We start from the raw sequence: 25,936 nt of genomic DNA on the forward strand, positions 1-25,936 counted from the left end.
GGGCCTCTATACGCCTATGTAGATATTCCATAAATCAGCCGTTTCCAGCTACAATAGGCATTTACAACATTAACAATGTCTACACTTTATTTCTGATCAACTTGATGTTATTTTAATGGACAAATAATGTGCTTTTTTTTCAACTTTTTTTTTTGTGTGTGTGTGTGTGTGTTATATATATATATATATATATATAGAGATAATGACACAAATATTAATTTTCACAAAGTATGCTGCCTCGGTTTGTATGATGGCAATTTGCATATACTCCAGAATGGTATGAAGAGTGATCAGATTAATTGCAATGTCCCTCTTTGCCATGCAAATTAACTGAATCCCCCCCAAAACATTTCCACTGCATTTCAGCCCTGCCACAAAAGGACCAGCTGACATGTCAGTGATTCTCTCGTTAACACAGGTGTGAGTGTCAACGAGAACAAGGCTGGAGATCACTCTGTCATGCTGATTGAGTTCGAATAACAGACTGGAAGATTCAAAAGGAGGGTGGTGCTTGGAATCATTGTCCTTCCTCTGTCAGCCATGGTTACCTGCAAGGAAACACGTGCCGTCATCATTGCTTTGCACAAAAAGGGCTTCACAGGCAAGGATATGGCTTCCAGTAAGATTGCACCTAAATCAACCATTTATCGGATCATCAAGAACTTCAAGGAGAGCGGTTCAATTGTTGTGAAGAAGGCTTCAGGGCGCCCAAGAAAGTCCAGCAAGCGCCAGGACCTTCTCCCAAATTTGATTCAGCTGCGGGATCGGGGCACCACCAGTACGGAGCTTGCTCAGGAATGGCAGCAGCCAGGTGTGAGTGCATCTGCACACACAGTGAGGCGAAGACTTTGAGGATGGCCTGGTGTCAAGAAGGGCAGCAAAGAAGCCACTTCTCTCCAGGAAAAACATCAGGGACAGACTGATATTCTGTAAAAGGTACAGGGATTGGACCGCTGAGGACTGGGGTAAAGTCATTTTCTCTGATGAATCCCCTTTTCGATTGTTTGGGGCATCCGGAGAAGACAAGGTGAGCGCTACCATCAATCCTGTGTCATGCCAACAGTAAAGCATCCTGAGACCATTCATGTGTGGGGTTGCTTCTCAACCAAGGGACTGGGCTCACTCACAATTTTGCCTAAGAACACAGCCATGAATTAAGAATGGTACCAAGCATCCAGGAACAGTTTGGTGACGAACAATGCCTTTTCCAGCATGATGGAGCACCTTGACATAAGGCAAAAGTGATAACTAAGTGGCTCGGGGAACAAAACATAGATATTTTGGGTCCATGGCCAGGAAACTCCCCAGACCTTAATCCCATTGAGAACTTGTGGTCAATCCCCAAGAGGCAGGTGGACAAACAAAAACCCACAATTTCTGACACACTCCAAGCATTGATTATGCAAGACTGGGCTGCCATCAGTCAGGATGTGGCCCAGAAGTTAGTTGACAGCATGCCAGGGCGGATTGCAGAGGTCTTCAACACTGCAAATATTGACTCTTTGCATCAACTTCATGTAATTGTCAATAAAAGCCTTTGACACTTATGAAATGCTTGTAATTCTACTTCATGATTCCATAGTAACATCTGACAAAAATATCTAAAGACACTGAAGCAGCAGACTTTGTGAAAATTATTATTTGTGTCATTCTCCAAACTTTTGGCCACGACTGTATATTCGTTTTTTAATATTCCATCATTAATAATTAATATGCTTAATAATGGCAACAGTTCTTGCAAAGGATTGTTACATATCACCAGGATTGCCATTGCATTACATTTTTGTCAAGCAATTATTATTTTAGAAAACAATTATTGTGATTCATCCTATATTGTACCTAACATCCCTAGCAAAAAGATGTTGTCTTTTATTATCAGATCTACTGGTCTGGGGTCAGGTTGACCAGGATTCAAAGAGTGACGCATGTTTAATGTATTTGTTATACACAGAACTAACAGATGCATATCTTTGGGATCATCACTTTTCTTTGTGTCAACACACTCCTTGAGATGTGACCTTGACTATGACTATACTTCATGATGCAGTACCCCAAAGAAAGACGTTTCTTTTTTGAGAACAACAGAGTTGATATTTGGAATCAGATTTAAGGAACTGAAGTTGCCTTCTGACCTTTGACCTTAGTACCTGGAGCCCCGCTGAACTGGTCTGGTCACTTCATTTATATAGTCATTGGTCTAGGCGGTCATCTCATAATTGGACTGACCAAGCTATTAAAGTCTTATTTTAGTCGTATAGTTGATTCATACCATGAATCACTGCTCAGGATGGATTATAAATGCACAAGGATTACTCTTGGTTAACAGAAACGTAAGTAATGCAGTTGCCTTTCACATTTTAATCTGCATGTTAATTACCAGAGCAACTGGGAGTCTTATTTTAGATTGGATCCAGCAGATAAGGTGTGAACGATGCGATAGAACACTTTTCCACTCTGTTCTATCTCACCTGCCGGATAACTACTCTGAATGGTGACACCTACTTTTATTGTAGAGGGTTAAGAGAAAGCTCCAGTTTTATTTGCTGGGCCTCTAGCTGTGTGTCATCTAGTGATGGGGGAAACATTTATACAGTTACATATCGGGATATTATTTTTGACGATATTGACAATATCGCAATATTATGTTTGCGCTTGTTAGCTGTACCTGTACCAAAACTCCAGTATTTTTCCTTCATAGCTTGTTCTCCATCTTCTTTTTAAATAGGGAGCCAATTTGTTTTCAGTACTTTTATTTCCATGACTGATCAAAACTATTTTTCTCCTGGCTCTCTTGTCCCTCTTCAGCAGACATATGGTGAGAAACATGTTTGGAACATCAAATCTCTATACATACAGTATAGAATCGTGAGAATCACAATACATATCATATTGGCACCAAAGTATTGTGATAACATCGTATCTTAAGGTCCCTGGCAATTCCCAGCCCTAGTGTCATCCTCCGTATGCCACAGAGACCAGCTTTCAGAGGCGGTCATAATTCAATTAGCCACTGGGATGTCATGTAGATTTATATAGAGTGGGAAGAAATGAAAAGTGTGAAGTGACGGAAAGCAATTATGTGTCCTATACTGTCTCCTTAGGGCTTGGCATCTCACTTGCTTTAATTCAATTTGGCTATCGCACATTTTTATAAAAAAAATTAATAAATTTTACCCCCTTTTTCTCCCCAATTTCGTGGTATCCAATTGTTAGTAGTTACTGTCTTATCGCTACAACTTCCGTACGGGGTCGGGAGAGACGAAGGTCGAGAGCCATGCGTCCTCCGAAACACAACCCAACCAAGCCGCACTGCTTCTTAACACAGCGCGCATCCAACCCGGAAGCCAGCCGCACCAATGTGTCGGAGGAAACACCGTACACCTAGCAACCTGGTCAGCGTGCACTACGCCCGGCCCGCCACAGGAGTCGCTAGTGCGCGATGAGATAAGGATATCCCTACCGGCCAAACCCTCCCTAACCCGGACGACGCTAGGCCAATTGTGCGTCGCCCCGTGGACCTCCCGGTCGCGGCCGGCTGCGACAGAGCCTGGGCTCGAACCCAGAGTCTCTGGTGGCACAGCTAGCACTGCGATGCAGTGCCTTAGACCACTGCGCCACCCGGGAGGCACGCACAGTGTTGTTTTAAAGATTACATTTTCATTCGCTCCTGATGTCAGATTTTCTTCGGTCCAGCTAGCTTTTTCTTGAAAGAGGTTTTACCTTCATTTATAGTCGTTGGGTGTAACGGTAAGCCCCCTGCTATGTTGTAATGTGTGTGTCCTGTTTTTTAGGTGTGTATCGAGACGTACATGTCCAGCTGTCACCAGCGCAGCATCAACACGGCCGTGAGGGCCACCCTCAGCCAGATCCTGGGGGACCTCGCCCTGCAGCTCAGACACAGACAGGTCAGCCACCCCAGGCACCTTTGACCTCTTACATTATCACCCACTCAGACTAGAAGCAAATTGAATGAATATAGGTTGGGTGGGGAGGGGAGGGGTTCTAGAGTGAGGCACATCTTCATTTCACACTTGAGAGCTCATACGAGAGCTTGTAATCACCTCATTAAATGGCTACATAAAATACAGTACTGTGTTCTATACATTTTGGCAGACTGTTGTACTGCTGTGATTATAAGAATCACTAATAAGATCACAAACTCTTTGAATATGCATGGGAATGCATTGCATGCATAATCATAGATGAAGTGAAGCCACCATACAGTGTCTGAAATTCTATACTATTGTCTTGTGGGTCTCTGCAGGGAGTGGATGGAGAAGACCCACCAGTGCCCGCACACCAGCGCAGAGGTACTTTATAGCCCTGTTATATAGCAAAAGCCTTCACTGCCCTTCGCATGCCAGGTGGAATATACCTCCACAGGGACTATAATGTCCATTTTTATGAAGCAGTGATTACAGGTTGTTTAGCCATCACACGTCTTTTACTGCAAGGCTGGGTGATTTCATACCTCGAGTCCACGTCTAAAAGTGTGAGAGATGAGACTTACGAGGGGTTGGTGCAGTGTGTCTTGTGGTTCAACTGTTCTGTCAGACCTGGGTCAAATGCTTTTGTCAAACAGAGCTGCGTTTCATTTAGTTTGCCCTGGACAATGCACCCAATGGAATAGTCCCAAAAGTTCAAACTCCAAACTTGGAATCACTATAAAGGAAAAAACGCATCTCTTCCTTGCACCATACTGTACAGCAGGGCTCTCCAACTCTGTTCCTGGGGAGCTATTCTCCTATAGGTTTTTGCTCCAACCCTAGTTGTAACTAACCTGATTCAGCTTATCAACTAGATAATTATTAGAATCAGGTGGGCTAGATGAGGGTTGGAGTGACAATCTAGAGGACGGTAGCTCCAATGTTCCCAAAAGTTCAAATGCCAAGCTTGGAATCGCACCTCAAATGCTTAAGTATTTAACATAGTTAAGCTATATATAAGGTATGTTATCAGTTGCATTTGTTCTCCTGAGTGTGATGTCTAGGTAATGGTTGTTGGCCTGTATGTTTTTAGATGTGTCTCCCACTGCACAGTCCCTGTGTGATGACGTTGTGACTGTGATAACCGTCTTCTGCGAGAAGCTAGAGGGGGTTGACCAGTAAGAATGATTCTTTATGCAGAGTTTATAGCCCTGAACTGTATGTTTTTCTCTCATCCGGAGAACACATCATTCCTCCCACCTTGTCTACCCTGCTAGCTGTTTTAAAGGTCACCTCTACAAAGCATGATTCAGTTTTACAGCATTGTTTTATAGAGATGTTTCTTGCTTGGCTTTTATTAAGGTGAGACACTGAGGCTGCATCCCAAATGCCATTCCATTCATAGTGCACTATTGACCAGCACCCATAGGGAATAGGGTGCGATTTGGGATAAAAGCCAGAGACTCAGACTAATGGCCTGTTTGTTTTCACAGTGAGAACCAGCTGCTCCAGCTGCTCTACCTAGAGTGTATCCTGTCCATGCTCAGCAGCTGTCCTCCCACCATGCACCTGAACAGAGGCTTCACAGACCTGATCTGGTAAGGCCTGGCTGTGGCTAACACATACAGTATACTGACAGTCACGCTTCCCTGTCTGAATACCTGCCTCCTTATCAGTCTGATTTCTTATCTTGAGGGGACCCTATATACGGTCTTCATAATACATACATGGCACATTCATAAGCAGAACATGAGCACTTCATAAAGTATGCTCCTTCAAGTAAAGTGTTACCATATTATCTGTCTACATAAAACATGTGACATCTCTTGTCCCTTGCTCTCAGGAAGCAACTTTGTCCGTCGTTGGTGGTGATCATGGGAAACCCTGTGAACGACAAGACCATCACCTCGGCCCACGGCCACGGAGGGGGGTGTCAGGATCCAGACCCCTCTCTAGGTGGTGTGTCTGACCAGGGCCGGGGATCCGGCTGCTCCTCCAACACCCCGGCCATGATCGGCCCGGTAGTGCGGACCATCTGCTACGTGGCTGCTGAGCTGGTGCGCCTGGTGGGCTGTGTGGAGTCCATGAAGCCTGTTCTGCAGTCGCTGTACCACCGCATCCTGCTCTATCCCCCCCCACAGCACCGTGTGGAGGCCATCAAGATCATGAAGGAGGTGGTCAGAGCCCCAGACTCCTCACTGTTCACCAGTCACCTCAAATCCCCTAACATAATGTTTATAGAGCAATCAATTGAATTAGACAGTGGAATGTTGCTGCTTTATTGACAGAACCAGTTTGAGTGTTGCAGAAGGGATGCAATGAACAAAAATGAACCAAAGTGTCTTTGTATGCGTTTTGTAGATTCTGGGAAGTCCTCAGCGCTTGTTCGACCTGGCTGGTCCCTGTGTTATAGAGCCTGAGTCTAGGAAAAGGTCCTTCTCCAAGAGGAAGTCTCACCTGGACCTGCTCAAATTGTGAGGACCCACATTCTCTTGTTTTATTTACCGGTATAACCCTGTGAAGCAAAATATATGCGTCTACCTGCTGTATAAGCCTGTAACCCATACATCATAGTACTGTTGTAAACTGGTACATAGTGTTTATGATGTGTTTGTGTGTGCCTACAGGGTGATGGATGGCATGACAGAGGCCTGTATGAAGGGGGGCATCGAGGCCTGCTACTCCTCAGTGGCGTGTGCCTGTGCCCTCCTGGGAGCTCTGGATGAGTTGAGTCATGGGCGTGGCCTACAGTCAGAACAGGCCCGCATGCTGCTGCGCCGATTGGACGAGCTGAAAGAGGGGGCAGAATCCACGCGGGAGTCCATGGAGATCAATGAGGCGGACTTCCGCTGGCAGCGCCACGTCCTCTCGTCTGAGCACGCTCCCTCTGAGCCCTCTGCCACCTCCGCCACGGAGCGCAGCCCTGACATCAGCATCAGCGTCACCACAGATACGGGCAAGACCACTCTGGATGGGGAGCTGGGACAGACCACTCTGGATGGGGAGCTGGGACAGACCACTCTGGATGGGGAGCTGGGACAGACCACTCCAGAGGGGCAGGAGTGTGGTGAAGAACCCCGGCTGCCTTCGCCTTCCTCCTGCGGGCCAGACGCTGACCCTGAGCTACGCCCCTGTGTGAGGGAGCCAGGCGCCGAGCCTGGAGGACCCCCAGACGTGGTGCAGCGCAGCCACGCGCTGGTCTACCCCGACATCACTAACTTCCTGTCTGTGGATGCCCGGGCGCACCCTCACGGCTCGCGCTACAGCGAGAGCAACTTCAGTGTGGATGAGGGGGAGATGTCGCGCACTGAGTTTGATTCATGTGACCAGTACTCCATGGCGGCGGAGAAGGACTCGGGCCGCTCGGATGTGTCAGACATGGGCTCTGATAACTGCTCTCTGGCCGACGAGGAGCAGACACCCAGGGATTGTCCCGGTCATCGCTCCCTGAGGACAGCAGCCCTTTCCCTGAAGCTACTGAAGAACCAGGAGGCTGACCAGCAGAGCGCCCGGCTCTTTGTCCAATCTCTGGCCGGCCTGCTGCCTCGCCTGCTGGGGATGCACAGCACGACAGACGTGGACACGTCCCTGCAGAACTTCTCCTCCACATTCTGCTCTGGCCTACAGGCGGGTAAGCGATACAGAGAGAGAGGAGATTAAGGGAGATGGCATGAGACAATGAAGAGAGGAAGTGAGAACATCAGATATCCGTGTATTTTAAGTCTTATGGGGATACGAGGTAAGATAATTGTCTTAATTGTCCTAGTTTCATCAATGGTTTCTATTTGACCCTGTATCTGACCCTCTCTCCCAGGTGGCATCCATTCACCAGGCTATGAGGGCAGTGAGAACCTGAACTGTCAGGCCCTGATGAACGCTGACGGCCTTTACCTGGTCTCCTACTACGCCTTGCTCCTCAGCCTCAAACTCTGCTGCCAGGACTACTACCGCAGGAGGCCCATGCCTGTACTGGTCAGCCTGGTGAGTGGTGGTTGTGGAGTCAATGTGTTGGCGCACTAACGCTGACATCCCCTGTGTATGGTAGAGAGGAAGCCTGAAGACAAGTGTTGTGATCAGCTGAACATGATATAGTACTGTAGCCAATTATTTTGTTTATGCGGTTTATATATTTTAAAACGATCCCACCAGGCCTCATGGTATCCCCATTGAATTCTCTCTCCTGCTGCAGAAAGAGTTTGTTCGTCTCATCCAGAGCAGTGGGGTGCTGGTGGTGCTGTCTCAGGCCTGGATCGAGGAGCTCTACCTCCAGGTTCTGGACAGGAACTTGCTGGGGGAGGCTGGCTACTGGGGCTCACCAGAGGAACACTCCTTACCCCTCATCACCATGCTAACTGGTAGGATGGGACACAGCTCTCCCACACTGTTTTATTCATGATGATTCTTTATATGTCAACATATAAATATTAACATAATGCTCCTTTGGGTCTTTGAAATGTTCTGCTATGTTTTTATGACGGCTCTCATCACGTTGTGTCCTCTGTCTCTGGTCAGACATCGATGGGCTGGGCAGTAGTGCCATCGGAGGTCAGCTGATCCGTAAGGCCAACACACAGTCCCCCTTCAGCTGTGACAAGAGTGGCAGTGACACCCTCATGGCAGGTACTGACACCCCCAGGTACTGACACCACCAGGTACCCCCAGCTGTCCTTTCTGAGTCGCTTTGCCAAGGCAGTTTGACTATTTTGCTTCGATATTTAGGCATATTGTAGTGTGTATTTTTTTGCTTTATTCAAACATCGGGGGAGATAGATTAGGAGGAGACAGTGGGAAGGGTGGAGACAGGGACTGAACCCTGGTCTCTGGGCTTGCATACATGTGCCTAGATCAGGGTTTCCCAAACTCGGGTCCTTGGGATTCCAAGGGGTGCACTACACAGCTGATTCAAATAATCAACTAATCATCAAACTTTGATCATTTGAAATAGCTGTGGAGTGTTAGGGCAAAAACCAAAATGTGCACCCCTTGGGGTCACGAGGAGCAAGTTTGGGAAACGCTGGCCTAGATGCTGTACTCTACATGGAGAGAGAAATATATTGTTCTCCTTGTGTCCCTCACAGGAGAGAGAATGGAGAGCTGCCAGCATCTGCCTACCTCTTTTATTACCACTGAGAACAAAAGATGCACCATCGAGCACTCGAGCAACCTCGTTACCATGGCAACCGCGGCTGAGTTGCCCATTAGGCTTTTAAAGCTTTCATGTAATAAGCTAGCTATGTACACATACTCAACAGGGACGACTATATTAATATGGAACGGAGAATAGGGACCGTTGTCAGTTCTACTTATTTCCCTGTATGAAATGTTATTGTCACAGAGTGCCTTTTTATAGCACTTAAATCTCTCAAGGTGTCTAACGGGACTGTTGTTTACTGCCTGTCTGTTCACTGCCTCTCAGCAAATAAGGCCACAGCACATTACAGAGCTGCTGAGTCAATACACAGATAGATGTAGTGTAGGTTCTGTCTTAACTCCCATTGGTGCTTTTAAAGGCATGGGGTCTTTGTCAAAACATGTTGATGTACTGTATGCTGTTTTAAGGGTCTGACTCAACCCCATTGTGCTGTAGCATAGGTCTTGGTCAATACAAAGATGACGGTCTGACTTACTCAACCTTCCTTCATACTGTATTATGCTTAGTTCTTGATCAATCGTCTACACAGCTGTACTACTTATGCTGTCTAGAACTCTTAGTTGCTACACACATTTTTTTACTTTATATTAATGATATGCTGTCGTGGCCAAAAGTATTGAGAATGACACAAATATACATTTTCAAAGTTTGCTGTCTTTAGATATCTTTGTCAGATGTTACTATGGAATACTGAAGTATAATTACAAGCATTTCATAAGTGTCAAAGGCTTTTATTGACAATTACATGAAGTTGATGCAAAGAGTCAATATTTGCAGTGTTGACCCTTCTTTTTCAAGACCTCTGCAATCCGCCCTGGCATGCTGTCAATTAACTTCTGGGCCACATCCTGACTGATGGCAGAACATTCTTGCATAATCAATGCTTGGAGTTTGTCAGAAATTGTGGGTTTTTGTTTGTCCACCTGCCTCTTGGGGATTGACCACAAGTTTTCAATGGGATTAAGGTCTGGGGAGTTTCCTGGCCATGGACCCAAAATATCTATGTTTTGTTCCCCGAGCCACTTAGTTATCACTTTTGCCTTCTGTCAAGGTGCTCCATCATATTGGAAAAGGCATTGTTTGTCACCAAACTGTTCCTGGATGGTTGGGAGAAGTTGCTCTGGGAGGATGTGTTGGTACCATTCTTTATTAATGGCTGTGTTCTTAGGCAAAAATGTAAGTGAGCACAGTCCTTGGCTGAGAAGCAACCCCACATATGAATGGTCTCAGGATGCTTTACTGTTGGCATGACACAGCACTGATGGTAGCGTTCACCTTGTCTTCTCCGGACAAGCTTTTTCCCGGATGCCCCAAACAATCGGAAAGGGGATTCATCAGAGAAAATGACTTTACCCCAGTCCTCAGCAGTCCAATCACTGTACCTTTTGCAGAATATCAGTCTGTCCCTGATGTTTTTCCTGGAGAGAAGTGGCTTCTTTGCTGCCCTTCTTGACACCAGGCCATCCTCCAAAAGTCTTCATCTCACTGTGCGTGCAGATGCACTCACACCTGCCTGCTGCCATTCCTGAGCAAGCTCTGTACTGGTGGTGCCCCGATCCCGCAGCTGAATCAACATTAGGAGACGGTCCTGGCGCTTGCTGGACTTTCTTGGGCGCCCTGAAGCCTTCACAACAATTGAACCGCTCTCCTTGAAGTTCTTGATGATCCGATAAATGGTTGATTTAGGTGCAATCTTACTGGAAGCCATATCCTTGCCTGTGAAGCCCTTTTTGTGCAAAGCGATGATGATGGAACGTGTTTCCTTACAGGTAACCATGTTTGACAGACTATGAACAATGATTTCGAGCACCACCCTCCTTTTTGAAGCTTCCAGTCTGTTATTCAAACTCAATCAGCATGACAGAGTGATCTCCAGCCTTGTCCTCGTCAACACTCACACCTGTGTTAACGAGAGAATCACTGACATGATTTCAGCTGGTCCTTTTGTGGCAGGGCTGAAATGTAATTTTTTTTGGTATTAAGTTAATTTGCATGGCAAAGAGGGACTTTGCAATTAATTGCAATTCATCTGATCACTCTTCATAACATTCTGGAGTATATGCCAATTGCCACTGAGGCAGCAGACTTTGTGAAAATTAATATTTGTGTCATTCTCAAAACTTTTGGCCACAACTGTACAGTACCAGTCAAAAGTTTGGACACACCTACTCATTCAAGGGTTTTTTCTTTATTTTTACTATTTTCTACATTGCAGAATAATACTGACGACATCAAAACTATGAAATAACACATGGATTCATGTTGTAACCAAAAGAGTGTTCAACAAATCTAAATAGCCACCCTTTGCCTTGTTGACAGCTTTGAACACTCTTGGCATTCTCTCAACCAGCTTCATGAGGAAGGCTTTTCCAACAGTCTTGAAGGAGTTCCCACATGCTGAGAACTTGCTGGCTGCTTTTCCTTCACTCTGTGGTCCAACTCATCCCACACCATCTCAATTGGGTTGAGGTCAGGTAATTGTGGAGGCCAAGACATCTGATGCAGCACTCCATCATTCTCCTTGGTCAAATAGCCCTTACACAGCCTGGAGGTGTGTTTTGGGTCATTGTGCTGTTGAAAAACCTTCCCACTAAGCGCAAACCAGATTGGATGGCGTATCGCTGCAGAATACTATGGATCCATGCTGGTTAAGTGTGTCTTGAATTCTAAATAAATCACTGACAGTGTCACCAGCAAAGCACCAACACACCATTTGCTCCATGCTTCACGGTGGGAACCACACATGCGGAGATCATCCGTTCACCTACTCTGCGGCGGTTGGAACCAAAAATCGCAAATTTGGACTCCAGACCAAAGGACAGATTTCCACCGGTTTAATGTCCATTGCTTATGTTTCTTGGCCCAAGCAAGTCTCTTCTTATTAGTGTTCTTTGGTAGTGGTTTCTTTTCAGCAATTCGACCATGAAGGCCTGATTTCATGCAGTCCTCTGAACAGTTGATGTTGATGTCTGTTACTTGAACTCTGAAGCATTTATTTGGGCTGCAATCTGAGGTGCAGTTAACTCCAATGGATTTATCCTCTGCAGCAGAGGTAACTCTGGGGCTTCCTTTCCTGTGGCGGTCCTCATGAGCCAGTTTCATCATAGGGCTTGATTGTTTTTGCGACTGTGCTTGAAGAAACTTTCAAAGTTCTTAATGTTCCGACCTTCATGTCTTAAAGTAATGATGGACTGTCGTTTCTCTTTGATTATTTGAGCTGTTCTTGACATAATATGGACTTGGTATTTTACCAAATAGGGATATCTTCTGTATACCACCTCTACCTTGTCACAACACAACTGATTGGCTCAAACGCATTGAGGAAAGAAATTCCACAAATTAACTTTTTAACAAGGCACACCTGTTAATTGAAATGCATTCTGCATCTTGCCTATGCCGTTTGGCCATCACTCATTCATATATTTTTATGTACATATTCTTATTCATTCCTTCACACTTGTGTGTGTATAAGGTAGTTGTTGTGAAATTGTCAGGTTAGATTACTTAGATATTACTGCATGGTCGGAACTAGAAGCACAAGCATTTCTCGACACTCGCATTAACATCTGCTAACCATGTGTATGTGACAAATACAATTTCATTTTATTCAATTCCAGGTGACTACCTCATGAAGCTGGTTGAGATAATACAAAGAGTGTGCAAAGCTGTCATCAAGGCAAAGGGTTGCTACTTTGAAGAATCTCAAATATATTTAGATTTGTTTAACACTTTTCTGGGTTACTACATGATTCCATATGTGTTATTTAATAGTTTGTCTTCACTATTATTCTACATTGTAGAAAATAGTAAAAATAAAGAAAAACCCTTGAATGAGTAGGTGTCCAAACTTTTGACTGGTACTGTACATTGCATTTGGAAAGTATTCAGACCCCTAGACTTTTCCCACATTGTTACGTTACAGCCTTAATCTAAAATGTATTGAATTGTTTTTTTTCAATCAACACACAGTGCCCCATAATGACAAAGCAAGAACTGTTTTTTTTTTTGCTTCATTTTTGCAAATCTATAAAAACTTAACCTGATATCACATTTACATAGGTATTCAGACCCTTTACTCAGTAGTTAGTTGTACCACCTTTGGCAATGATTACCGCCTTGAGTCTTCTTGGGTAGGACGCTACAAGCTTGGCAGACCTGTATTTGGAGAGTTTCTCCCATTTCTTCTCTGCAGATCTTCACAAGCTTTGTCAGGTTGCATAGAGAGTCACTGCACAGTTATTTTCTGGTCTCTCCAGAGAGGTTCTATCGGGTTCAAATCCGGGCTTTGGCTTGGCCACTCGAACATTCGGAGACTTATCCCAAAGCCACACCTGCGTTGTCTTTGCTGTGTGCTTAGGTGAACCTTTGCCCCAGTCTGAGGTCCTGAGTGCTCTGGAGCAGGTTTTCATGAAGGATCTCTCTGTACTTTGCTCCGTTCATCTTTCCCTCGATCCTGACTCGTCTCCCAGTCCCTGCCTCTGAAAATATCCCCACAGCATTATGCTGCCACCACCATGCTTCACTATAGGGATGGTGCCATGTTTCCTCCTGACGTGAAGCTTGGCATTCAGGACAAAAAGTTTGATCTTGGTTTCATCAGACCAGAGAATCTTGTTTCTCATGGTCTGAGTCCTTTCAGTGCCTTTTTGCAAACTCCAAGCGGGCTGTCATGTGCCTTTTACTGAGGAGTGGCTTCTGTCTGGCCACTCTACCATAAAGGCCTGATTGGTGGAGTGCTGCAGAGATGGTTGTGCTTCTGGAAGGTTCTCCCATCTCCAGAGGAGCTCTGTCAGTGACCATCGGGTTCTCGGTCACCTTTCTGACCAAGGCTCTTCTCCCCTGATTGCTCAGTTTGGCCGGGTAGACAGCTCTAGGAAGACTCTTGGTGGTTCCAATCTTCTTCCATTTAAGAATGATGGAGGCCACTGTGTTCTTGGGGACCTTCAATGCTGCCAAAGTTTTGTGGTACCCTTCCACAGATCTGTGCTTGTCTCTGAGCTCTACAGACAATTCCTTCGACCTCGTGACTTGGTTTTTGTCCTGACATGCACTGTCAACTGTGGGACCTTATATAGACAGGTGTGTGTGTGTGTGTGTGCCTTTCCAAATCATGTCCAATCAATTTAATTTACTACAGATGGACTCCAAGTTGTAGAAATATCTCAAGGAGGATCAATAGAAACAGGATGCACCAGAGCTTAATTTCGAGTCTCATAGCAAAGGGTCTGAATACCTATGTAAAAAAGTTATTTTTGTTTTTTATATGTAATAAATTTGCAACAAAAAAAATAAAACCTGTTTTTGCTTTGCCATTATGGATTATTGTGTGTAGATTGATGAAAAAAAATTATTTAATCAATTTTAGTATAAGGCTGTAACGTAATAAAATGTGGAAGAAGTGAAGGGATCTGAATACTTTCAGAATGCACTGTACACCCATTGATTCTTGAAGAATATAACTCATAAATGAGCTTACTTCAACAGTCACCTCATCAGAACCAAAAATATATATTTTTTTACTCCAATGTTTGTTAATAATGTTGATGTAAACAAACACTGTATAGCCTCAAAGAATGCCTGTTAGTGATCCCGTTAGCAGGATAGATTTGACAACATCCAGTGAAATTGCAGAGCTCCAAATTCAAACTACAGAAATATCAATATTCAAGATTCACGAATATAAAAGTGTAATACATCAAAATTAAGCTTAACTTCTTCTTAATCCAGCCGCAGTGTCAGATTTGAAAAAGGCTTTACGGCGAAAGCAGACCATGCGATTATCTGAGGACAGCGCCCTGCATACAAACACATGAAAATCATTTTCAACCAGGCAGGTGGCGACACAAAAGTCAGAAATAACGATATAATAAATGCCTTTGAAGATCTTCTTTTTGCAATCCCAAATGTCTCAGTGACACAATGAATGGTTGTTTTGTTCGATAAATTCCTTCTTTATATCCCCAAAATGTCCATTTTATTTGGCGCGTTTGATTCAGAAATACACCGGTTCCAACATGACTACAAATTACCTAATAAGTTACCTGTAAACTTGGTCCAAACATTTCAAACAACATTCCTAATCCAACCTCCTAAAACATAAATAATCGATCGAATTTAAGACGGGATAAACTGTTTCCAATACCGGATAAAAACAACGTGAAGCGCGTTCCAGTTCATGCGCACCAACATTAGAGTCCACCTGGAGTGACACTTACAAAGAACAGCCATATTTCTTCATTTCTCAAAAGAAAAACATCGAACAATTTCTAAAGACTGTTGACATCTAGTGGAAGCCATATGAGCTGCAACCAGGTTCCTATTAAATAGGGCTTCCCATAGAAAAACATTGGGAAAAACTATGACCTCAATTTCTCCCCCCCCCCCCCCCCCCCCGGATGGTTTGTCCTCTGAGTTTTGCCTTCCAAATCAGTTCTGTTATACTCACAGACATTATTGTAACAGTTTTAGAAACTTTAGAGTGTTTTCTATCCAAATCTACCAATTATATGCATATCCTAGGTTCTGGGCCTGAGTAACAGGCAGTTTACTTTGGGCACGCTTTTCATCAGGACGTGAAAATACTGCCCCCTATCCCTAATAAGTTTTAAACTATAATTATTTTATATTTTGAATGGTCAGTTCTTCACCCTAGCTCTGTCTATGAATTTGAGAATGTTTACATTTCTGCAGGCCCATCTCTGTTTAGTTTTTTTAACCAAAACAGAGTCAGGGTGACCCTTTCAGCTGCAGATTCTAGCTTTAAGGGTCTGACCCAACCCCCATTTGATCCTGTTTCATACATGTTGTGTTGGTCAATGCACAGATAAGCGTCTGGCTCACTCACTCACTCAACATTCATTAATATTATTTCAGGCATAGTGTTTGCTCGCTACATTCTGATGGGCTGCTGGAAGAACCTGATGGATACCCTGTCCACCCCCCTGACGGGACGCATGGCGGGCAGCTCCAAGGGCCTGGCCTTCATGCTGGGGTCTGAGGGGCTGAAGGAGCAGAGCCAGAGGGAGAGAGACACCATCTGTCTCAGCCTGGATGGACTACGCAAGGCAGCCGGACTCAGTTGTGCTCTAGGTAACAGGACCCAACATCATGGTGACCGTGGATAAGGCCTGCCTGACTGAATATAATCTTCAACAGGAAGCGTTTAGTTAACCCATTAGCTAGTGTGTTTAGATCAGAGGCTGGCTGGGTCAAAGGCTCAAAGTATTTGAAAGAACCAAAACGATTTGATCCCAGGTCTGGTTTAGATGTGTTTAGTACAAAAACATCACGTTTTGAGAGAATCAAACTCAAGCACAGGTTTTGCTTAGAATTTGAGCAATATCTGAATACTTCATAGGTCTATTTGTGTAGCTATTGAAATGTACGTGAAAACGTATATGAATCAGGACCATATAATGATAAAGTATTGGCCTGGCGTTCTGTGACCGGTGCCGTAGGCCCTTTCAGCCCAGCTTGTCTTTGATTACCATCAGCTCTAATGAATATTCATGCATTCTCTAGGTGTGGCTGCCAATTGTGCCTCGGCTCTGGCCCAGATGGCGGCAGCCTCGTGTGTGCAGGAGGAGAAGGAGGAGAGGGAGGTGGGCGAGTCTGGAGATGCCATCACACAAGGTACTTACAGCACACCACATAACATACTGTACAAAGGGATTAACTTGCCTTTTTCAAACACACATACCGTACATTACTGTGGAAGACACATAGAGGATAAAGAATCCCTCCATTTCAGAAAAGATCCCATAGTTACATGGTCACATTTGAGTTTTTGATACGGTGCTAGCTAGAGTGCTGGGATCTGATCTGATCCTGTGTCTGTTGGGTGTGTGTGTTCCCAGTCAAGCAGCGTGTGGAGCAGAAGCTGGAGCAGATGGGACGTCCTCAGGGGGTGCGGCTGCACACGGCCCATGTGCTCTGCATGGAGGCCATCCTCAACGTAGGCCTGGAGATGGGCAGCCACAACCAGGACTGCTGGCCCCACGTCTTCAGGTAATACAGCCAAGCTGTGGCAGGGCAGGCGATGCAGAGATCAAAGTCAAAACCCTCTCCATAACCACTGAGAAAAAGGCATGACAGCATATTACATTGGATTCTCGGTACAGTTGCAGCCACAGGTTACTAACACTCATCTATAATGTGAACTCTCATCTGTAACGACACACTGAACAATACAGTAGCGTATCGGTCTCTGTCTACCCAGGGTGAGCGAATATGTCAGCTCTCTGGAGCACAGCCACTTCAGCGATGGCAGCTCCCAGGCCACCATGACCATCACCCAGGCCCAGCAGGCTGTAGACCTTGGGCTGGATTTGTGCGGCGAGCCTAGTCCGGACAGAGATCTGGCCCTCAGCAGCCAGCCGGTCATCCAGCCCCAGTCCATCCAGGAGCTGCTAAGGGAGGGTAGAGGGGGGAAAGGCCTGGACCGTAGCCTGATGACTGGGACCAGCGCATCCAAGGCCGTCTGCACCCTATCTACACAGGCAGACAGGTACTGCAGTATAGGCTACAGAACTGCCTGAATAGCATTCTAAGTTTCATATTCTCCTCTCGCTCTCTTTTTCATTGACTTTCATGCCTGAATAGCAATATGAAACAAACAATATAGTTATTGTTGACTGACTAGGCTGAAATACAAAAGTTGTAATTTAAGTCAGTGAAAGAAACAGCACCCCATGTTAAATGGCCACCTGGTGGCAGTGTGGTACATGAAAGTATTTCACTGTATTTGACCCAGACCAGTATGTGATTTGGTACTCTTGATTGTACAAATTAAGAGTCACATGGTCATGCAGCACTTTCTCTTCTGGACATAGGCCAATTACACATGGATAAGTTATAGCCTGCAGTCAGGGCCAGATTAAGAAATCATCATGAAGCGACACACAGATTTGTACAATATTCTGAGGAAATATAAACTGTATATTATAGGGTACAATAAGCGACTAAATACACTTTCCAGTGTCACACTGTCTCACCTAATGAAGAAGATGAAGCTGTAGGCTACTCACTGGTGATGGGCTCGTCGGGGCAATAGCATATCTCATGATAAACTACTTTGAAAAACAGTGCTGCTGAAAATTGGGAGTTGTTGAGAAACATTTTTTCCTATTGGTTCTACAGAAAGATTAGTCTTCTCTTTTCAGCGGTAGGCATTTGCTTTTCAAACTGTATGTGTTTCCCGCAATTGTATTTTGAAATTTGCAAAAGGCAAACTGACAGCCGCAACCAACCATATAAATATAATCCATAGATGGCAGTTCCCATTCAAGTCAGGTCTGGCAGCCATTGCTAGTGTATCCATGAGTTTAACAGTCAAATTGCCAGAGTTAGATGTTCCAAAACCCTTCTATGGATTATATGTCTATGGTCACAATGCAACAAACTGTCCTATATTTGGCGCCGCATGCAGCAGAAATTGCGGCCTTCCCGACTGTAAGCATACCGGTAACTTCCAAAATAAAGGAAACACTTGAGTAAATGAGGAATAGAAAGTATACAGTATGTTATGTGTGGGGTGCATTTTCCTGCCATGGTTTAGGTCCTCTTGTAGAATCTATGCCAAGGCACTTTGACGCTGTTCTGGCAGCCCGTGGTGGCCCAACACCCTTTTAAGACATTTTAAGTGTTTTGTTTGTTTTGGAAGTTACCTGAATGTGCCTGTGATAAAACTTTGTCCCCAGTTTTTTTTTTTTTTAGCTATTGGTCCTCTGGCTAAATTATGCTCTCTGGTGTATTTTGAATGTTCAGAGTGGGCTTCTGTGGTTGGATAAAAATAAATAAACCATTTTATTTATCTATTTTTGGGGGGACTCTTGGGCCCCCTACGGGCTTGAGCCCCTGCATTAATCCGGCCCTGCCTGCAGTGCTTACATAACTACATAAGCACTAGGCCGCTTTTAGAGAAAATAATAAAAACACTTATCTGGCAGATGTTTCACTGTCCTACTAGTCCCACAGCTTTCTAATTGGCTTGTGGTGATCCCTTTCTGCTGTTTGAAGAATATAGTGGCAATAATTTCGATTCCACTGTATGACCTTTTTTGCAGGTTATTTGAGGACTCTGTCAGTAAACTGAACATGGTTAGCCTGGTGGGTTTCCTGCACCAGCTGAGGAGAGCATCTCAGTCCCAGCTCTTTGACTCAGTCACTGAGACAGGAGACTACTCCTTAGCCATGCCAGGTACCAAACACAGCACATGCTTATCCCCAACAGACTTAGATCAAAACCCTGGGTCAAATTTGCCCAGTAAAATGGAATCAACAGAACAGTCGCAAAGGTCATCAATGTTGCCTGTGTGTTTTTAGGAGAGGCCAAGTCCACCATGGACAGGCGTAGCGCCCTGCATCTGTTCCGGTTGGGGGAGGCCATGCTGCGGATCGTGAGGAATAAGACCAGACCCCTGCTGCACATGATGAGGGCCTGGAGCGTAGTGGCACCGCACCTGGTGGAGGTAGGAGCACAGGGAATGCATCTCAACTGTGTAGCCTCCTTTGCTGATGTCCTTTCCTCCACGATCACTAATATGGTATAGCCTAATAGGTTCACCCTTTCTGCAGGTTATATTAGGCCTATACCCACTGGGCACAGACATCAGTTCAACGTCTAGTTTTGATTTACGTTTGGTTGAGTTGTGAACTAACGTGAAATCAACAAACATTTCATGCGGCCGTTGGATTTAGTTTGGTGAGAAAATACAAAATTCCCTTAGTTTTCCAAGTTGATTCAATGTCATTACATATAGATTTTTTTTGTTGAAATGACATGGGAACAACGTTGATTCTACCAGTTTTTGCCCATTGGGCATTGTTCTCGTTACTGTTTCTCTCTGTCTCCTCCTAGGCTGCCTGCCACAAAGAGCGCCATGTATCCCAGAAGGCTGTGTCCTTCATCCATGATGTTCTGATGGAGGTGTTGACCAGCTGGGCAGAGCTTCCCCACTTCCACTTTAACGAGGCGCTCTTCAGACCCTTCGAGCACATCATGCAGCTGGAGCTGTGTGACGAGGACGTGCAGGACCAGGTGAGTTGTCCCACACACACACCTCTTGTAATTAGTTGACGCGGTAGTTAAAACGTCCTATTGTTTGTCCCTCAGGTGGTCACATCCATAGGGGAGCTTGTAGAGATGTGTTCCCCTCAGATCCAGTCTGGCTGGAGACCTCTATTCAGTGCCCTGAGGACTGTGCATGGGAACAAGCCAGACATGAAAGACTACCTGATAGGAGAATATTCCATGGGTATGTATGACAGGCAGCTTTTGAGTTTGTTACATCTCAATGTTTCCATGTGTTATTGTATTCCCTAAGGTACTGCACGGCTACAGTATTTCTATTGTATTCACATACATTCTGTTTCTTTGGGTTGTCTGTAATGATGGCTTATGAGAGAGAGTCTCAGCAGGAGATACTGTATGTTGGCACAGAGCCTCGTCTCCTCTTGAAGGAGATTCCTGTATATCACAGTTTTTTTTATTGAGGTTCTTTTCTGCTTGGTCTGTAATGCAGGGAAGTCTCAGGCGCCTGTGTTTGATGTCTTTGAAGCGTTTATCAACACCGACAACATTCAGGTCTTCGCCAATGCAGCAACTGACTACATCATGTGCCTTATGAAGTTTGTCAAAGGTTTAGGTAAGTCAGGTAAATGAGATGATTACAACATTTTTTTTTTCTGTGGATGTGTAATACTATTGTCATGATCTTCACATTTTTAGGAAGAGACATTGAATGTTCATGTTATTTGGTAAGAAATAATGGAAGTGATTACTCTGATTGCCATCAGTGAGTGTGTTGGCCTTGTTCCCAGGAGAAGTGGACTATAAGGAGATTGGGGACTGTGTCAATGCCACTGGCTACAGTTCTACAGACCTGTGCCTCCCTGCTCTGGACTACCTGAGGAAGTGCTCCCAGGTAGGAAAACACTGGCCCATGGGCCACCTTAGCTATTTTCAATGGGCGTCACACGAAAATGAGTTCTCTTATCAGACAGGCTTCCAGAAAGTCTATTAAAATAGATAAATAAAGGGTCACACAACCCCGCTAAAGGAAGACATTTCCATCTACGTTTAGTGTATCAACACTGTATGATGAGGTTTTCTTCTGCAGCTGCTTGCCAAAATCTACAAGATGCCTTCCAAGCCAGTGTTCCTGGGAGCCCGGCTGGCCAGCCTGCCCATGAGGGCCCAGGAGAAGTCTGTCAGCAGTGAGGATGGCATGGACTGCGTCCTGGCTGAGTTTGACGATGACACAGGCTTGATCCAGGTTTGGATCCTGCTGCTGGAGCAGCTGACTGCAGCGGTATCGAACTGCCCCCGGCAGCACCAGCCCCCCACCCTGGAACTGCTGTTTGAACTTCTCAGAGCGCTCACCAACTTGCCAGGTTAGAAGTGATACCATAACACCAAAGGACAGATCAGATTCAACACTCTCCACTAGAGTTTGGTTTACATGGTCCTGGGTGATCATTTTATAAGATAAACATAGTCATTATGAATGTAGCCTACATGAAAACTAATCGTCAGTAATTTTTTTCCACCTCCATAGGACCGGGCTTTGCCATATTCTCTGTGATCCAGCTTCTTCTTCCTGTGATGTCACTCTGGCTCCAGCGTAGCCATGGCGACCATGCGTACTGGGACATAGCCGCAGCCAACTTCAAGCACGCCATTGGGTTGTGCTGTGAGCTGGTAGTGGAGCACATTCAAAGCTTCATCCACTCAGGTACAGTGGCCATGGAATGACCCCTGAGTGGTGGTCAAACATAGTGTACACAAAGCTGTCAGCAGAGATGGAAGTGCACTTAGGCAGTTAGACAAAATAGGTCTTTGTGAAACTTATGTAACCCAGGGGCTGTATGTATCCAGGGTCTCAGAGTAGGAGTGCTGATTTAGGATCAGTTTAGCCTTTTAGATCACATTGAAAATTTTTACATGGGCAAGGAAAACTTGATCCTGACTCCTATTCTGAGATCCCTGATACGCCCCCAGATCCTGGTTGTCCCTCTGTCCGTATCCTTCATATCTCTGTGCTCCTGTAGATATTGGCTATGAGCATCTGATCAACCTGATGCTAAAGGACCTCTTCAAGCTGCTGGTGGCCTGTGTGGCTGAACCTGCTGAGACGATCTCTAGAGTGGGCTGCTCCTGCATCAGGTGACCATGCACTTGCGCTGTGCACGCTCAGACACACACAGAATGTGTATGACTGAGCTGTAGATGACAGGTGTTTCTCTTCCTGTGGCAGGTACGTGTTGGTGACGGTAGGCCCAGTCTTCACTGAGGAGATGTGGCGACTGGCATGCTGTGCCCTGCAGGATGCCTTCTCTGCCACCCTGGAGCCTGTCAAGGTAAATACCTGGGCCGTGCCATGGTTCTGACTAGAGGTAGTGCAGCTACGACCGGAATTTACTTTTTCGTAGCAGGTTAGGATAATTCACGTGGGAGGTTAGGAGATTTAAGGTTAGGAAAGGGGTTAGGGTTACTGAAAATGCTACTAACCTGCTACGAAAAGTAACTTCCGGTTGTAGCTGTACTCCCTGTAGTCAGAACCCCAGGCCATCCCCTGTGTCAATGTTTTTTTTCCCAAAAATAATAAAAGGTGCAAACTTCCTCTAAAATTTTTACATGGTTGTTATTTTAGACCAGTGGAATAAACTGTATAAAAATCAAGCCACACACTCTATATGCTCCCAACAATTTAATGGGTAAACCTAATCAACATTTCGTCAACGCTGTGCCTTCTTCAGGGTTGAGGCCAGTGGAATAATCCACACCCGTTTAGAAAAGGATGTAAAAAGCTTTCCCTGGTAATGATCTGATGAGGTGATATTAATGCCATGAACAAATTACAATAATAGGACACAAAATCACCTCGTTTAAAGGCCCAGTGCAGTCAAAATTCCAACACCAGATGGTGAATTATTTAATAGAACAATAAGAAAGAGTTCCAAACCTCTCTGCCAATAACAGCTAGTTTTCCATTTCCCCTCCCCACTCAGACCACTCACAGACAGTCCTAGCAAAATTCTTGCTTGAGAAATAGTTTTTTGCTAGAAAGTTATTTTAGTTTTTTTCTAACATATTAATAGAAAGCTATTACAGTAAGGTATTTGCAGTGCATTCAGAAAGTATTCAGACCCCTTGACTTTTTCCACATTTTGTTACGTTACAGCCTTATTCTAATATTGAATAAATTAAAAATGTTCTACATCAATCTACACACTTGTTAACCATAATGACAAAGCGAAAACGGGTTTTTAGAAATGTTGGCACATTTTATAAAAATACAAAAACGAAATACGTTATTTACATAAGTATTCAGACCGTTTGCTATGAGACTCAAAATTGAGCTCCGGTGCATCCTGTTTCCAATGATCACCCTTGAGATGTTTCTACAACTTGATTGGAGTCCACCTGTGGTAAATTCAATTGATTGGACATGATTTGGAGAAGCACACACCTGTGTATATAAGTTGACAGTGCATGTCAGAGCAAAAACCAAGCCATGAGGTCGAAGGAATTGTCGTAGAGCGCTGAGACAGGATTGTGTTGAGGCACAGGTCTGAGGAAGGGTACCAAAACATTTCTGCAGTGTTGAAGGTTCCCAAGAACACAGTGGCCTCCATAATTCTCAAATAGAAGAAGGTTAGAACAACCAAGATGGGCCTTGGTCAGGGAGGTGACCAAGAACCCAATGGTCACTCTGACAGAGCTCCAGAGTTCCTCAGTGGAGATGGGAGAAGATTCCAGAAGGACAACCATCTCTGTAGCACTCTACCAATTAGGCCTTTATGGTAGAGTGGCCCACTCCTCAGTAAAAGGCACATGACAGCCCGCTTTAGAGTTTGCCAAAAGGCAACTAAAGAGGCTCAGAGCATGAGAAACAAGATTCTCTGGTCTGATGAAACCAAGATTGAACTCTTTGGCCTGAATGCCAAGCGTCACGTCTGGAGGAAACCTGACATCAACCCTACGGTGAAGCATGGTGGTGGCAGTATCGTGCTGTGTGGATGTTTTTCAGCGGCAGGGACAGGGACACTAGTCAGGATCGAGGGAAAGATGAACTGAGCAAAGTACAGAGAGATCAATGATGAAAACCTGCTCCAGAGCACTCAGAACCTCATACTGGGGAAAAGTTTCACCTTCCAACAGGACAACGACACTAGCACACAGCCAAGACAACACAGGACTGGCTTTGGGACAAGTCTCTGAATGTCCTTGAGTTGCCCAGCCAGAGCCTGGACTTGAACCCGATGGAACATCTCTGGAGAGACCTGGAAATGGCTGTGCAGCAACGCTCCCTATCCAACCTGACAGAGCTTGAGAGTGTCCGCAGAGAAGAATGGGAGAAACTCCCCAAAAACCGGTTGTGCCAAGCTTGTAGCGTCATACCAAAAATGACTCAAGGCTGTAGTCGCTGCCAAATATGCTTCAACAAAGTACTGAGTAAAAGGTCTAAATACTTGTGTAAATGTGATATAAAAAAATGGCTAAAATTTTAATAAAAAAAAACAGTTTTTACTTTGTCATTATGGGGTATTGTATGTAGATTGATGAGGAAATATATATTTTATACATTTTAGAATAAGGCTGTAATGTAACAATGTTGAAGTCAAGTGGTCTGAATACTTTCCGAATGCACTGTACTTCTTTCCCAGAAATTACTTGATATTGAGATAAAAATGGCTGCATTGAGTCTTTAAAATTAACCCATTCTGATTATGGCTGTGGTGTGTGGCTGTGGTGTGTGGCAGCAGGTTAATGCATGTTTACATCTAGCCCCACTACATTCTTACAGTAGGTAGGCTACATTTAGAAGGATACGTCTCGCTACAAGTATTTTTCTCAGTCACAGCCCTGCACAATATGAGAGGACCAAATATAATCTTCTTTAAAGCTTAAAGCTGCAGACTTTTTAGAGAAAATAAAAAGCTTGTCTCTACTTGTACTGTAGTAGAGAGGGCTTAAATGCATGATGCATTACTACCAATAACAGACCTTAAATATAGTGACCTTGCGAGAAATTACTCTACTTAAGAATGCATTGTGTCTTCACTAACAGCATTGTTTATTCAGACTGTCTTAAAACGTAGAGTGGTAGACCCAAATGCACGCAAGCATACTGTATGGACAAGACCAACTTTCTCAGGCTTGTGCTTTTTTTGTGCTTCCTCCTCTGCATTGCTTGCTCTTTGGGGCTTTAAAGCACTTTTTGACAACTGTAAAAACGGCTTTATAAAATAGTCATAGTTGTTGTGAAAGGGTCATCTACATTCAGGACAGGTCATTAATTCCCTAGTAAAAGTAAATGTCCATTATAATTTAGATGTTTAGTTCCAGTAATGAATGTTGGGATTACTGTCATTCATTAATTTCTTTAGAGATAAAAAATTATGTATACTTATGTATGTTTACTTTCACTGTCTCAGTGTGTTCTAGATCCTGTTGATTGGATCACATTGTATGTAACCTTGTGCTCCAGACTGTATAGCTTCAGCATGCATGCCAGAGTGCCACACGGAACCTGTGTGTGTTTCTGTGTCTCTACCTCTTGTGTAGAACCTGCTGGCGTGTTTCCGTAGTGGTTCAGACAGCTTCTCTGGGGACGCCTGTGAGGTTAAGGTGGCCGCCCCATCCCACTCCCCCTCTGCTGAGGCAGAGTACTGGAGAATCAGAGCCATGGCCCAGCAGGTGACCCTCCACCACCACACACTAATTTACTCAATCTGAAATCACCTTTAAATTTCAATCGCCCTATTGCACGGATCTTCTGCGGTCCGGATTGAATCTAGGCCTAGGCTACATGCATGTTGATGTGAAATGACGTACACATGTGTGGCTGTCTGT

At 44.7% G+C, this 25,936-nt stretch overlaps 1 protein-coding gene across 6 annotated transcripts in view; it reads left to right on the forward strand.

Moving 5' to 3' along the window:
* The window catches only part of arfgef3 (ARFGEF family member 3), a 43,430-nt gene that overhangs the window by 8,639 nt on the left and 8,855 nt on the right, over positions 1 to 25,936 (forward strand). For 3 of the 6 annotated variants that reach the window (XR_011480352.1, XM_070444955.1, XM_023993526.2), the window contains exons 6-30: positions 3,792 to 3,905; positions 4,265 to 4,310; positions 5,020 to 5,104; positions 5,420 to 5,524; positions 5,770 to 6,100; positions 6,288 to 6,400; positions 6,554 to 7,557; positions 7,741 to 7,907; positions 8,116 to 8,281; positions 8,439 to 8,546; positions 15,952 to 16,167; positions 16,600 to 16,710; positions 16,935 to 17,085; positions 17,297 to 17,584; positions 19,143 to 19,276; positions 19,402 to 19,547; positions 19,937 to 20,116; positions 20,192 to 20,333; positions 20,601 to 20,732; positions 20,902 to 21,002; positions 21,198 to 21,471; positions 21,636 to 21,812; positions 22,129 to 22,243; positions 22,335 to 22,437; positions 25,649 to 25,780. Coding sequence is in view for 5 of the 6 variants with exons in the window: in XM_070444955.1 (XP_070301056.1) it covers positions 3,792 to 3,905; positions 4,265 to 4,310; positions 5,020 to 5,104; positions 5,420 to 5,524; positions 5,770 to 6,100; positions 6,288 to 6,400; positions 6,554 to 7,557; positions 7,741 to 7,907; positions 8,116 to 8,281; positions 8,439 to 8,546; positions 15,952 to 16,167; positions 16,600 to 16,710; positions 16,935 to 17,085; positions 17,297 to 17,584; positions 19,143 to 19,276; positions 19,402 to 19,547; positions 19,937 to 20,116; positions 20,192 to 20,333; positions 20,601 to 20,732; positions 20,902 to 21,002; positions 21,198 to 21,471; positions 21,636 to 21,812; positions 22,129 to 22,243; positions 22,335 to 22,437; positions 25,649 to 25,780 (4,641 nt within the window). In the remaining variant the exon portion in view is untranslated. Of the gene's footprint in view, positions 1 to 3,791; positions 3,906 to 4,264; positions 4,311 to 5,019; positions 5,105 to 5,419; positions 5,525 to 5,769; positions 6,101 to 6,287; positions 6,401 to 6,553; positions 7,558 to 7,740; positions 7,908 to 8,115; positions 8,282 to 8,438; positions 8,547 to 15,951; positions 16,168 to 16,599; positions 16,711 to 16,934; positions 17,086 to 17,296; positions 17,585 to 19,142; positions 19,277 to 19,401; positions 19,548 to 19,936; positions 20,117 to 20,191; positions 20,334 to 20,600; positions 20,733 to 20,898; positions 21,003 to 21,197; positions 21,472 to 21,635; positions 21,813 to 22,128; positions 22,244 to 22,334; positions 22,438 to 25,648; positions 25,781 to 25,936 lie in introns of all 6 variants that reach the window. The other 3 variants (XM_070444956.1, XM_023993527.2, XM_070444957.1) reach the window with 2 other exon arrangements.

The sequence above is a fragment of the Salvelinus sp. IW2-2015 genome, linkage group LG8, assembly GCF_002910315.2.
Source record: "Salvelinus sp. IW2-2015 linkage group LG8, ASM291031v2, whole genome shotgun sequence".
NCBI lineage: Eukaryota > Metazoa > Chordata > Actinopteri > Salmoniformes > Salmonidae > Salvelinus > Salvelinus sp. IW2-2015.